The sequence below is a fragment of the Lithobates pipiens genome, unplaced genomic scaffold (assembly GCF_037356315.1).
Source record: "Lithobates pipiens isolate NorthernLeopardFrog02 unplaced genomic scaffold, aLitPip1_a1.2 Scaffold_16, whole genome shotgun sequence".
NCBI classification, from domain to species: domain Eukaryota; kingdom Metazoa; phylum Chordata; class Amphibia; order Anura; family Ranidae; genus Lithobates; species Lithobates pipiens.
The window spans coordinates 111828123-111841471 of record NW_027507748.1 but is presented as its reverse complement, the minus strand read 5'-3'; the positions used below and the strand labels follow the sequence as shown (position 1 = coordinate 111841471).

The following is a 13349-nucleotide window of genomic DNA, read 5'->3' as shown; positions in this document are numbered from 1 at the left end:
ATGCAACAAAATTAATAAGGGCAATGGAGGATCTCAATTATGAGGAAAGACTTGAAGAACTAAATGTATTTTCGCTGGAGAAGAGACGCTTGAGAGGGGACATGATAGCAATTTACAAATACCTTATTGGGGATCCCAGCATAGGAAAAAAAAGTTATTCAGTTTCAGGGAGCGTAAGAGCACACGTGGCTAAACAATTAGATTGGAGGAGAAGGGGTTTAACTTAAAGCTGCGCAAGGGGTTTTTCACTGCCAGGGCGATAAGGATCTCTCCCACAGTTGGTAGTATTAGCGGGGAGTTTTGATATTTTTAAAAGACTCTTGGATGTGCATCTTAGTGAACACAATATACAGGGATATGGGAAATGGCTATCGACGCTGACACACATACACCAACACAGGTTGAACTGGATGGACTATTGTCTTTATTCAACCTTACCTATTATATAACTATGTAAGAATTTGTCACTAACATAACGACAGATTCTTAAAGTGGCAGTAGTCAGAGCTAACTGAATTTTCCAAGCTTGTTGGCAATGTTACCGACTCTGACACAAATGCTTGCCTGAATAAGGCATAGGTAGTTCTTAAAATGGTTGTAAACCCTTAAATATACCCAGTGAAGTGACTGGACTAAGGTGATACACAGAGATTAAACAAATCATCCTACATAAGTTCTACCTGTTTATCTATAGTCTTCTTTAAATGTGCAGGTTTTATAAAGCTTGTCCAAGCTGTCAGAGAAAAGGGGCGGAGAGCTGAAGTTACACTCTGCAGAGCTCAGCGAGGAGGTCTCTGAGAGCTGATTGGAAGGGAGGGATACACACCCCTTCACACAGCTCACAGGAACAGAGCTGAGGTTTTTAATCAGCTGGAGATCCCTCCCCGTCACATTTTTTCTCTTGGTGTCAGGAAAACTTGGCAGAAGTGACTCATGCAGATAGCAAAGGAACGAAGAAGCAGACAGAAGTAACACTGCACTTAGTGCTCTAGATTGAGATAGGTACACACTATAGAGTGATATGATTGGCCTTATTTCATGTCAGAGGTTTGCAACCAATTTGAGGAGACTACCACCAGAAAAATGCCATTAGGGCCATTTATTATTTCCCTATGTTAAATAAATGTATCTATTAATACTGACACGTGTATCCATATCCCAACTGATACAACCTTAGAGATTAGAATAAAACAAGCAGAATAGATTTCTGATAGAAGGAATACCTTCCATCTGTTCCCTCATGGTAGTGAGACGAGCATTAATGAACTGACATCTGGGAGCCGGGAACACGCACAAGATTAAACCATTCCTTCACATATACTGTATATGCCAATAATGTGCATCATTGTGTGCTATCACTCCTCAATCCAATCATATTCATGCCACTAAGTGTCTCTTGTAGCTGGGGAGATACACATGTCAATCAATTCTCCAATGATAGTAAAATCATATAAACACCATTAAATGCTCTGTGCTGTAAGTTCACATTTGTGCTTCTTATTAAATGTTGCACAGTAAAATGTCACTTTTCTCTCCCTTAGTTTAGCCCGCTCAATGATCCCTCTAAGGAAATGCCATCAGATAACAAGAGGATGAGGTGAAAGAGTGTATGCCGGCAGACCAACTTGGCATGCATTAATATTTTTGCACTCCAGAAACCATGCTACATCAACTCATTTTGTTGCAAACCAGAACTTTCTCAGGATGTGATGTGAATTGAAAGTTCAAGCAGTAATTGATGCTTTATCCTTCATTTGATGCTAACAGGTAGATCCCTTATCAACTTCCTACATTTCCCGGGATTCCAACGGCAAGATCTCTGCACCTTCTAGGACCTCTGTTCCAAACTTCTCCTAACTTCCACTGGCCATTCCTAAGAGTTCATTCATAAATGTGCATATGTCCACCCCAAAACAAGCATTTTTGTAGTTACCAGTAATTTTTCTGTCAAAAGATCCAACACATATAGAAGTATTTAATACGGCCCTGTTCATGAAGCCTTTTTTGGCCGTTGCTTGCGGTTATCAACTCAGCTGTGCAGCATTGGGTTCTGGGTTCAGTTTTCAAAAAATATATTTTTGTAGGTAAATATAGTTTGTTTCCTCTATGTTCACTTTGATTTATCCTAGGTGGTCAGGTTTCCACCCTAAAGTGGTAGTCTATGATTTATACTTTAACACAAGCTTGCGGTATTTTTAGGATTTGTTTTTGCAGGAATCTCCTGGTGCCTACATTCTATGTTGGATCCTCATATGGAGCTACTGCAACCAAAAAGTGTGGCTGCCGGTGTTCTGCCGTATAGTGTCCGGCCATCAAATAGTGTCCAGGCCGTACTGCGCATGCGCAGTACGGAGCAGACGAAGCTTCGGAAAATCTCCGAAGCTGAACGGCGCCTGTGCCGTGAGTGGAGGTGGTAGCCCCACCATCCAAGCGGACATAGGGTTGTGAATATTAGAGGGCCCCTCGCGGGCGAGCTTCGCTCGCCACACTTCGGGCTTGGCCTCGCTGCGCTCGGATCTTTTTTATTCCTACTCTATGTCCACTTGGATAGTGGGGATAGAACCTGGACTCACGGCGCAGGCGCTGTTCATCCTCGGCAATTTTCGGAATCTGTGTCGCTGTGTACTGCGCATGCGCAGTACGCAGCGGACACTATCGGATGGAGGACGTTATATGACAAGACACCGGTCCAAGGTATAGGCAGAAAAGGCAGCTGCCTTAGGGGCTTCAGTAGAGGATGGGAAGTGCAAAAGGACAAAACCTGGAATCTATGCTGCTAAAGTTTTAGGATGGGGGCACACTTTGGCCTTTTCAACTGGCATGCTAATGGAGCTTGTACCAGCATGGGATGTCACTATTTATCTGCATAGGAAGGGGGGCAGGTTAGAGCCAGAAAATCCTTGTAATATACATAGTTCAACCAAAGAGGAATGTTTTTTTCTCAACAAAAGTGGAGTTACATTTTTAATGTCCAGCAGTCTACTTAAGCTTTCTGTTTAGGGCAGGTGTGTGCTGCAGAGTTTGTAGTAACAACCAAGGTGTAGGCTCAAGGCTTATCTTATCGATGCCTTTTGCATTGGTGCTCAAGTTTCCTCAACAAACCTCATTAAAAAACATAGCATATAAAGAGCGAAAGTCTAACCACAGGACCTTGAAAGAGATGCAACAAATTAGGATATGATTCATTCCACTGATGTTCCTGTTAAACTGAACCAGCAGACTGGAATGGATCTTGCACAATGTGAATGTAGCCTCAGATTCACAAAAATTAGGATTACATGAATGTACCCTCATCCAGGATTCATAATATAGAGAAATTGTCTGGTATGTACTATGTAGGTGCCAGAGCAGTTGCTCATACTGAACTGGCACTGGAATGGATCTTGGTTTTAAATAAGCCCAAAGGCGAATCAGCTGGTTTATTTAAATGGCTGAAGAAAGTTGTGTGACAAGATACATTTAATAATAAAGCTGTGTGGTTAGTTTACTCTAGCAGTGATCCCGCACATGCCAATCATGAAGCTACTGCATACTGAGCTCTGTCCTAGATGTACTGTATAGGCAGTGAGCAGTAGCACCAGTCTCAGCTGTTTCTCATGTTTCAGAATAGAGCGCGTGTGCCTGAATCAGATCTGCATTCCCTTCCTGACTCTTCGCCTTCATTGCTGCAATGTGAGCAGACAGAATGGGGCAGGTCGCTTGGAAAGGGCTGTTCATGTCACTCTTTGATTATAAGACTGAAAAATATGTAATTGCCAAGAACAAAAAGGTTGGGATTTTATTCCGAGTTGTTCAGCTGTCCATTCTGGCGTATCTTGTGGGGTAAGGACATATCTCTTTAGCTGTATATATCATGTGCTCTGTGCCAGCATGTATTCAGCGCATTATGAATGCAAGTCAGGTTTTATATATATATGTGTGTGTATGTATGTATATGTGTGTGTGTTTTTTTCTAACACACAGATATAGATTTATAGATAGATAAATATATATAGATATAGACATATACAGTGTTGGATAAGATTGTTATTGTTATTGTTATTACGTTATAAAGGGTATGCCATAATTTACCAATTAGAGATAAATAATATGTGTGTTCTAATGTGGCATATTACGTGATAATACATTTTCAAGATATCTTGTGTTAAATATATAAATCATATTATTTTAGTTTTAGTTTTTAGACTTTTAGACTTTTTGCACTAATTTCGTTATTTATAATTAAAGTTGATAACAGGTGCAAGTTATTTCATAAGGGCTCAAAAATATTACACTAGATAGAATATAAATCATTTACATTAGAATGCCAACTAATACAAAGGGCAAATGGCCCTGCTTACTAGAGCTTACAATGTAAAGGTTATTGTCATATGTATGTATTAATTTGTTCAATGCATAGTTTGTGTTCTAGTGCAGCAGCGCTACTAAGGGAGAGGGAAGTATTTATCTCTTCATGCCGTTAACAGTCAATTGTTTTTGCATAACACTGATGCTATCACTAGCCTCACATGCTTATTATCACCAATAAACTGTTGGAGAAATTTGCTTTATTTTTTTGTAGGTTTTATATGCCTTTGTACCAGTTTCCTGAGATATATCAATAAAGTGCCCAGACTATTCCCAACAGCAATACGTATTTATATGTAACGTTGCAGCTTGCAAAGTGGTTTACTGGAGATATTGTTAAGGCTCTCAACTATAACCCCAGTATATTTTTTTCCTGCCAGTGATTCGCTTACTAATGAAAGCAATCCAAGCGACTAATTAACTGTTAGATTGCTTTCAAAAACAGTGCTTTCAGAAACATCCGCCGTCTGCCCCTCATCCCCCCCCCCGCTACTCACCAGTGTTTCTTATGCCGCGTACACATGGATCAGACTATCCGGCGGACTTAGTCTGGCGGACAAACCGCCGTAAAGTCCACTGGACTTTTGAAATGAACGGACTTGCCCACACACAGAGGAAAGTCCGTTCATTTTGAACGCGGCTCCAGGTAGCCGGGATTAGCAAAGGAAGTCAATGTCGCCGCCTTTGGCGGCGAGATTGACACGTCGCTAGCCCCATCACCTGGTACGGACTTAAAGGGGAAGCCCTAAGCCGGAAAAACGGCGTAGGGGTCCCCCCTAGGTCCATATCAGACTCTTATCCGAGCACGCAACCCGGCCGGTCAGGAAAGGGGGAGGGGACGAGTGCGCCCCCCCTCCAGAGCCGTACCAGGCCGCGTGCCCTCAACATGGGGGGTGCACCTTGTCCCCATGTTGATGAGGACAAGGGCCTCTCCCCGACAACCCTGGCCGTTGGTTGACGGGGTCTGTGGGCGGGGGGCTTATCGGCATCCGGGAGCCCCCTTTAATAATGGGGCCCCCTGCATACCGGCTCCCCACCCTATGTGAAGGAGTATGGGGTACAATGTACCCCTACCCATTCACCTGTGAAAAAATTTTAAATAAAACACAACACACAAGGGTTAAAAATAATTTATTGCACAGCTCCGGGGGTCTTCTTCCGTCTTGGGGGGTCTTCTCGCCGGACTTCTCCGCTATCTTCTGCTCTTTTGCTAGCTCTTTTACTAGCGGAGGAGCCCGGCTTTCTTCTTCGTCGCCGCCGCTGTCCGGGGGTCTTCTTCCGACTTCAGGGGTCTTGTCTCCCTCTTCGGTTCTTCTTGCCGGGCCTCCGCTCCTTCTTTCAGCTCTTTTACTGGAGGTGACCCGGTCTTCTGTCACCGCTGTCTTCGCCGCCTTCTGTTCTTCTCTTCTTGAGATGTTGACTCGTCGCTGTCTCTGGCCGCAATGACAGGGACGCGGCGTGCAGCGACTTATATAGGGACATCACTGGGTGCTGTCCCCACCCATTATAATGTCACAGTCCCAGAGGATGCTGGGACTGTGACATCATAATGGACGGGGACATGACCCGGTGACCCCGCCCATTGTCCCTATATAAGTCGCCGCGCAACACGTCCCTGTCATTACGGCCAGAGACAGCGACGAGTCAACATCTCAAGAAGAAAAGAACAGAAGAACAGAAGGTGTGCGAAGACAGCGGCGACAACCGCGACAGAAGACCGGGCCACCACCAGTAAAAGAGGTGGAAGAAGGAGCGGAGGCCCAGCCAGAAGAACTGAAGAGGGGGACAAGACCCCCCAAGAGGGAAGAAGACCCCCGGAGCTGTGCAATAAATTATTTTTAACCCTTGTGTGTTGTGTTTTATTTACATTTTCTTCACAGGTAAATGGGTAGGGGTACATTGTACCCCATACTCATTCACATAGGGTGGGGGGCCTTATTAAAGGGGGCTCCCGATGCCGATAAGCCCCCCGCCCGCAGACCCCAACAACCAACGGCCAGGGTTGTCGGGAAGAGGCCCTTGTCCTCATCAACATGGGGACAAGGTGCTTTGGGGTGGGGGGCCTGGTACGGCTCAGGAGGGGGGGCGCTCACTCGTTCCCACCCCCTTTCCTGACCGGCCGGGTTGCATGCTCGTATAAGGATCTGATATGGACCTAGGGGGGGACCCCCACACTGTTTTTTCAGTGTAGGGCTTTCCCTTTAAGTCCATACCAGGTGACGGGGCCAGCGACTTTGCTAGTCCCGCCTACCCTGAACCACGCTCAAAATAAACTGACTTTTCTCCGTGCGGGAAAAGTCTGTTCATTTCAAAAGTACGGCGGACTAGCACACACACGGCCGTATTGAGTCAAAACTACTACTTTTGGGTAAAAAAAGTCCGCCGGAGCCCACACACCGGCAGATTGTCCGGTGGACTCGAGTTTCCGCCGGAAAATTAGATCGCATGTACGCGGCATTAGGCTTACCGATTTAAACAGCACGCCCATGAAATGATTTGACGGTTCATGCGTTTTGCCATAGAGGTGACCAGATTGTCTCTGATCACCTCTATGATCATGATGTCACTTCCCGTCTAGGGCAGAAGCAAACAATTTATTTTTTAATTAAAGGATCCAAAAAAATGTTTTTTTGATCTTTTGCTTTTAAAGGTAGAGGATAGATTTGGGGTCTTATAGACGCCAGATCTCTCCATAAAGAGGACCTATCATTCCTTATGTCTATCACAAGGGATGCTTACATTCCTTTTAATAGGAATAAAAGTGATAAAAAGAAAAAAAAGAAAGGAACAGTGGAAAAAAAAAAAAAATAAGAAACAAACAAAATTAAAGCATCTCCATTCCTCCATGTTCTTGCGCAGAAGCGAATGCATACATAAGTCGCACACACATATGTAATTGGTGTTCGCACCACATATGTGTGGTATTGCGGCACACATTAGAGCAAGAGCAATAACTCTAAACAGGTAATCTGTAAAATAAAATAAAATGAAAGCGTCGCCTATGGAGATTTTTTAGTATCGTCGTTTGTTGCCATTCCACGAGCGTGCATAATTTTAAAGCATGACATGTTAGGTATCTATTTACTCAGCATAGCATCATCTTTTATATTCTACAAAAAATAATTGCTTTATATATTGTGTATTTTGCATTAAAATGAATTAATTTGTATTTCTTCCAAAAACATTGCGTTTAAAAATCCGGTGCACAAATAATACGTGACATAAAAAATTGCAACGATCGCCATTTTATTCTCTAGGGTCTCTGCTAAAAAATATATAATCTTTGGGGTTTCTAAATAATTTTCTAGCAAAAAATATTGATCTAAAGTTGTAAACAAAAAGTGCATTTATTTAAAAGGCACTAAAATAGTTTAAAAATAACCTTTTAGCTGTAGATGCATGTATTGTGCAGTAATTCATCCTCAAGGATGTTAGCAGAGACTCTAAAGTCAGGTTTTAGTTGGTTTCTAACAGCACCTGCTGTTTATTTACATTTATAAGGCTGGCAGGATACCAAGGAGAAATTACAGCCAAGGAGCCATGATTTCAGTGCTCCAATGGTGAATGTTGAAGTTACATTTCGCCACAACCTTTTTAGTTACAGAGGTAAGTGAGGGCTTGTTTTAAAGTGCTTTTGCTTCTTGTTTAAAATATGTACATACTGCATTGTTCATAGTCTTACCACACATTCCTTTAGGGCCGGTTCACACTGCGAGGCGAGGCGAGGCGACACGGCTCGCCTCGCCTCGCTCCCGCAAGTCGCCCCCATTCAGTACTATGGAACCGTTCTGAGAGGAGCGACTCGAGTCGCTCCGACTCAGAAAAAAGGTTCCTGTACTACTTCGGGGCGACTTCGGGGGCGACTTGCATTGACTTCTATACAGAAGTCCTCTGCAAGTCGCCGCTGAGCTCCCCGCAAGTCGCGGCGAGGTAAGTCGGAGACGCCTCGCCGCGGCTCGCTGTGTGAACCGGCCCTTAAACTGTGCTTACATAGTGTAATCAAACCAGATATTCTGGTCAGATCTTTTTCATCACACAAAGGTTGCTCACTAACCTTAACAGTGTAGATCTTAAATCTAGAATTCTAGGTTTGGTCACTAAGAGTATGTACTGGATGTGTTGTTTGGCTGTACTCATAGAACATGCATCTACTATCTCTGCTTCTTCTGGTGATGGGGGTTAGAGACTGGACCACTTCATATCTCTACACAGCTTTTAGAAAGATGGATTCATGGATGGATTAAACCTTCTAGAGCCCATTCACACTTTTTCCTTCTTGAGTATTGCGTTAAGTTTATTGCTTGAACTAGATGGCTTGAGTCTTTTTTCAGCCAGACTAACTATGTTAACTTGCACATGTTAACCAGTGTCACATGTTAGCAGGTATAAATAAGGGTCAGTGCCCATCTGCAGTCTCACCATTGCCATCCATGCAGCCTGATCAATGCCCATCTGCAGCCTAACAAGTGCCATCAATGCAGCCTGATCAATGCCCATCTGCAGCCTCACCATTGCCATCAATGCAGCAGCCTCACCATTGCCATCAGTGCAACCTGATCAATGCCCATCTGCAGACTAGATGGGACAGGGAGGGGGGTGGGAATGAGAGCCAAAAGATTACATAAAGTGAGAATCTCCTATGATAGACAGAACAGTGGAACAATGGCGGCCCAGTAGATGAGACTTCCTGTTACAGAGGCCGCAAAGTAAACAGAAGATTCTCCCTGTATGTAATCTGACAGCGCATTCCTGCAAGAAACAGCCCATATCCAGCAGGAGTCAGCCCATATCCAGCAAGAGACAGCCCATTCCTGCAAGAGACAGCCCATTCTTGCAAGTGTCAGTCCATATCCAGCAGGAGAAGTACATATTCTGCAAGAGACAGCCCATATCCAGCAAGAGACAGCCCATATCCGGCAAGAGACAGTCCATATCCAGCAAGAGACAGTCCATATCCTGCAAGAGACAGAAAATATCCAGCAAGAGACAGCCCATTCCTGCAAAAGACAGCCCATATCTTGCAAGAGACAGCCCATATCCAGCAAGAGACATCCAGTTAGCCCCCATATCCAAGCAGCATTAATAGATAGCCCCCGTCCAGCAACACTGAATAATTAACTTACCAAAAAAGCAATGTCATAGTTACAAACCCTGTTTCCCTGAAAATAAGACCTAGCGTGATTTTCAGTGATGGCTGCAATATAAGCCTTACCCCCCCAAATAAGCCCTACCCTGTTTCCCCGAAAATAAGCCCTACCCTGAAAATAAGACGTACAAGGACTTTAACTAGGGCTTATTTGGGGGGTAGGGCTTATATTGCAGCCATCACCGACAATCACGCTAGGTCTTATTTTCAGGGAAACAGGGTAGTTACATATAGTTTCATAGTAGGTGAGGTTGAAATAAGACACAAGTCCATCAAGTCCAACCTATGTTTGTGATTATATGTCAGTATTACATTGTATATCCTTGTATGTTGTGATCGTTCAGGTGCTTATCTAATAGTTTCTTGAAACTATCAATGCCCTTCGCTGAGATCACCGCTTGTGGAAAGGAATTCCACATCCTTGCTGCTCTTACAGTAAAGAACCCTCTACGTAGTTTAAGGTTAAACCTCTTTTCTTCTAATTTTAATGAGTGGCTACGAGTCTTGTTAAACTCCCTTTTGCGAAAAAGTTTTATCCCTATTGTAGGGTCACCAGTATGGTATTTGTATATTGAAAGCATATCTCTTCTCCAGGGATTATAAATTCAGTGCTCGTAACCTTTCCTCATAACTATCATCCTCCAGACCCAATATCAGCATTGTTGCCCTTCTTTGTACTCGCTCCATTTCCAGTACATCATTCCTGAGAATTGGTGCCCAGAACTGGACAGCATATTCCAGGTGCGGCTGGACCAGAGTCTTGTAGAGCGGGAGAATAATCGTTTTATCTCTGGTGTTGATCCCCTTTTTAATGCATGCCAATATTCTGTTTGCTTTGTTAGCAGCAGCTTGGCATTGCATGCCATTGCTGGGCCTATCATCTACTAGGACCCCCAGGTCCTTTTCCATCCTAGATTCCCCCAGAGGTTCTCCCCCCAGTGTATAGATTGCATTCCTATTTTTGCCACCCAAATGCATTATTTTACATTTTTCTACATTGAACCTCATTTGCTATGTAGTTGCCCACCCCATTAATTTGTTCAGATCTTTTTGCAAGGTTTCCACATCCTGAGGAGAAGTTATAGCCCTGCTTAGCTTAGTATCGTCCGCAAATACAGAGATTGAACTGTTTACCCCATCCTCCAGGTCGTTTATGAACAAATTAAATAGGATTGGTCCCAGCACAGAACCCTGGGGGACCCCACTACCCACCCCTGACCATTCCGAGTACTCCCCACTTATCACCACCCTCTGAACTCGCCCTTGTAGACAGTTTTCAATCAATGTACTCACCTTATGGTCCATGCCAAGGGACCTTATTTTGTACAGTAAACATTTATTGGGAACTGTGTCAAATGCTTTTGCAAAATCCAGATACACCACATCTACAGGCCTTCCTTTATCTAGCTGGCAACTCACCTCCTCATAGAAGCTTAATAGATTGGTTTGGCAAGAACGATTCTTCATGAATCCATGCTGATCACTACTAATGATACTGTTCTCATTACTAAAATCTTGCATATAGTCCCTTATCATCCCCTCCAAGAGTTTACATACTATTGATGTTAGGCTAACTGGTGTGTAATTCCCAGGGATGTATTTTGGGCCCTTTTTAAATATTGGTGCTACATTGACTTTTCTCCAATAAACTGGTACCATTCCAGTCAGTAGGCTGTCAGTAAAAATTAGGAACAATGGTCTGGCAATTATTTGACTGAGTTCCCTAAGTACCCTCGGGTGCAAGCCACCTGGTCCCGGTGATTTATTAATGTAAAGTTTCACAAGTCTAATTTTAATTCTGTCCTCTGTTAACCATGGAGGTGCTTCCTGTGATGTGTCTTGAGGATAAACACTGCAGTTTTGGTTACTGAAGCCCCCCGATTTCCTCATGAAGACTGAGGAGAAGAATAAATTCAATACCTTCTTCATCTCCCCATCCTTTGGAACCAGATGTCCTTCCTCATTGTTTATGAGGCCAATATGGTCTGTCCTCCCTTTTTTACTATTTACATACTTAAAGATTTTTTGGGGATTTTTTTGCTCTCCTTCGCTATGTGTCTTTCATGTTCTATCTTAGCCGTCCTTATTGCACCCTTACATTTCTTGTTGCATTCTTTATAAAGTCTGAATGCTGATGATGATCCCTCAACTTTGTATTTTTTGAAGGCCTTCTCCTTTGCTTTTATATGTATTTTTACATTGGAGTTAAGACATCCAGGATTTTTGCTCGCTCTTTTAAATTTATTACCCAATGGGATGCATTTGCTAATGCCCTTATTTAATATGCTCTTAAAGCAAACCCATCTCTCCTCCGCGTTCTTTGTTCCTAAGATTTTATCCCAATTTATGCCTTCTAGCAAGGTTCATAGTTTAGGGAAGTTGGCTCTTTTGAAATTCAGTGTCTTTGTATTACCTTTATGTTTCCTATTTGTGTGATTTATACAGAAGCCAATTGACCTGTGGTCGCTGTTTCCTAAATTGCCCCGTATTTCCACATCCATGATCAGGTCTGTATTGTTGGTAATCAGTAGATCCAGTAACGCTTTATTTCTAGTTGTTGCGTCTACCATCTGACCCATAAAATTGTCCTGCAAGACATTTAGGAACTGGCGAGCCTTAGATGAATGATCGGTTTCCTCTGCCCTGTCTGGATAATTAAAATCCCCCATTATGATAGCACTTCCCATCCTTGCTGCCAATCTAAATTGTGATAGCAGATCAGACTCCCCTTCCTCCCTCAGGTTAGGGGGGCTATAGCATACTCCCAGTATTATTTTCTTCTTAGCTTCATCCCTTTGGAGCTCTACCCACAAGGATTCCACCTCCTCCCTAGCACCCTTAGTGATGTAATCTCTCACATTCACTTGTACATTATTCTTGATATATAGGCATACTCCTCCCACTTTTTACCCTCTCTATCCTTGCGATAAAGGGTATACCCTTGAATGTTTGCCAGCCAATCATGAGAGATGTTGAACCAGGGCTCTGAAATTCCCACAAAATCCAAATCCTCTTCGTACAATAGTATCTCTAGTTCACCAATCTTGTTCCGCCAGGCTCCTGGCATTGGTGAACATGCCATGTAATGTAGACCGGTCGCATATCATCCGCTTATTGGGTGTTCTGAGATTGCAACTACAACTTGCTACTATACTTACCTTGGGTTTATGTGCTTTGGTCAACCTACTACTAATGCCCCCAATACTACCCTCTGGAATATGTTCCGCGCTTACTATCTCTACCTCTGCACTCTCCCCCCCATCGCCTAGTTTAAAAACCCCTCTAACTTTTTGGCCATCTTCATTGCCAGCTGATCTGCACCCTCCTCATTTAGGTGCAGTCAGTCCCTTCTATAGTACCGGTTATCGACTGAGAGGCCCAGTCCTCCAGGAACCCAAACCACTCCTTACTACACCAGCTCTTTAACCACTTGTTTACTTCCCTAATCTCCTTCTGCCTTTCAGGTGTGGCTCGATGTACCGGTAGTATTCCTGAGAATACTACCTTGGAGGTCCTTTTCCTCAATTTAGTTTTTTAGGACACTCCATTTACCTCTGAATTTGTCATTGGTGTCAACATGCACCATGACAGCTGGGTCTTCCCCAGCCCCTCCCAGTCTGTCCACCAGATCCGTTATGTGCCGAACCCGAGCACCCGGGAGACAACATACTGTTCGACGCTTCAGGTCTTTGTTACAGATTGGCCTCTCTGTCCTTCTAAGAATTGAGTCCCCTACCACCAGAATCTGTCTTTCCTCTCCCTTCACTTCCCACCCACTCTCACTGGAGGAGTTCTTCCCTTGGCAGCTAGGAGAATCCCTCAGATCCAGCACTGCTGGTCCCTGACTAGGATCACC

At 43.7% G+C, this 13349-nt stretch overlaps 1 protein-coding gene across 3 annotated transcripts in view; it reads left to right on the top strand.

Annotated features, from left to right (window-relative positions):
• Nucleotides 1-3631: 3631 nt before the first annotated feature.
• The window catches only part of P2RX5 (purinergic receptor P2X 5), a 139782-nt gene continuing 130064 nt past the window's right edge, over nt 3632-13349 (top strand). For 2 of the 3 annotated variants that reach the window (XR_013274390.1, XM_077480273.1), the window contains exon 1: nt 3632-3822. Coding sequence is in view for 2 of the 3 variants with exons in the window: in XM_077480273.1 (XP_077336399.1) it covers nt 3686-3822 (137 nt within the window). In the remaining variant the exon portion in view is untranslated. The remainder of the gene's footprint in view (nt 3823-13349) is intronic. The other variant, XM_077480272.1, reaches the window with a different exon arrangement.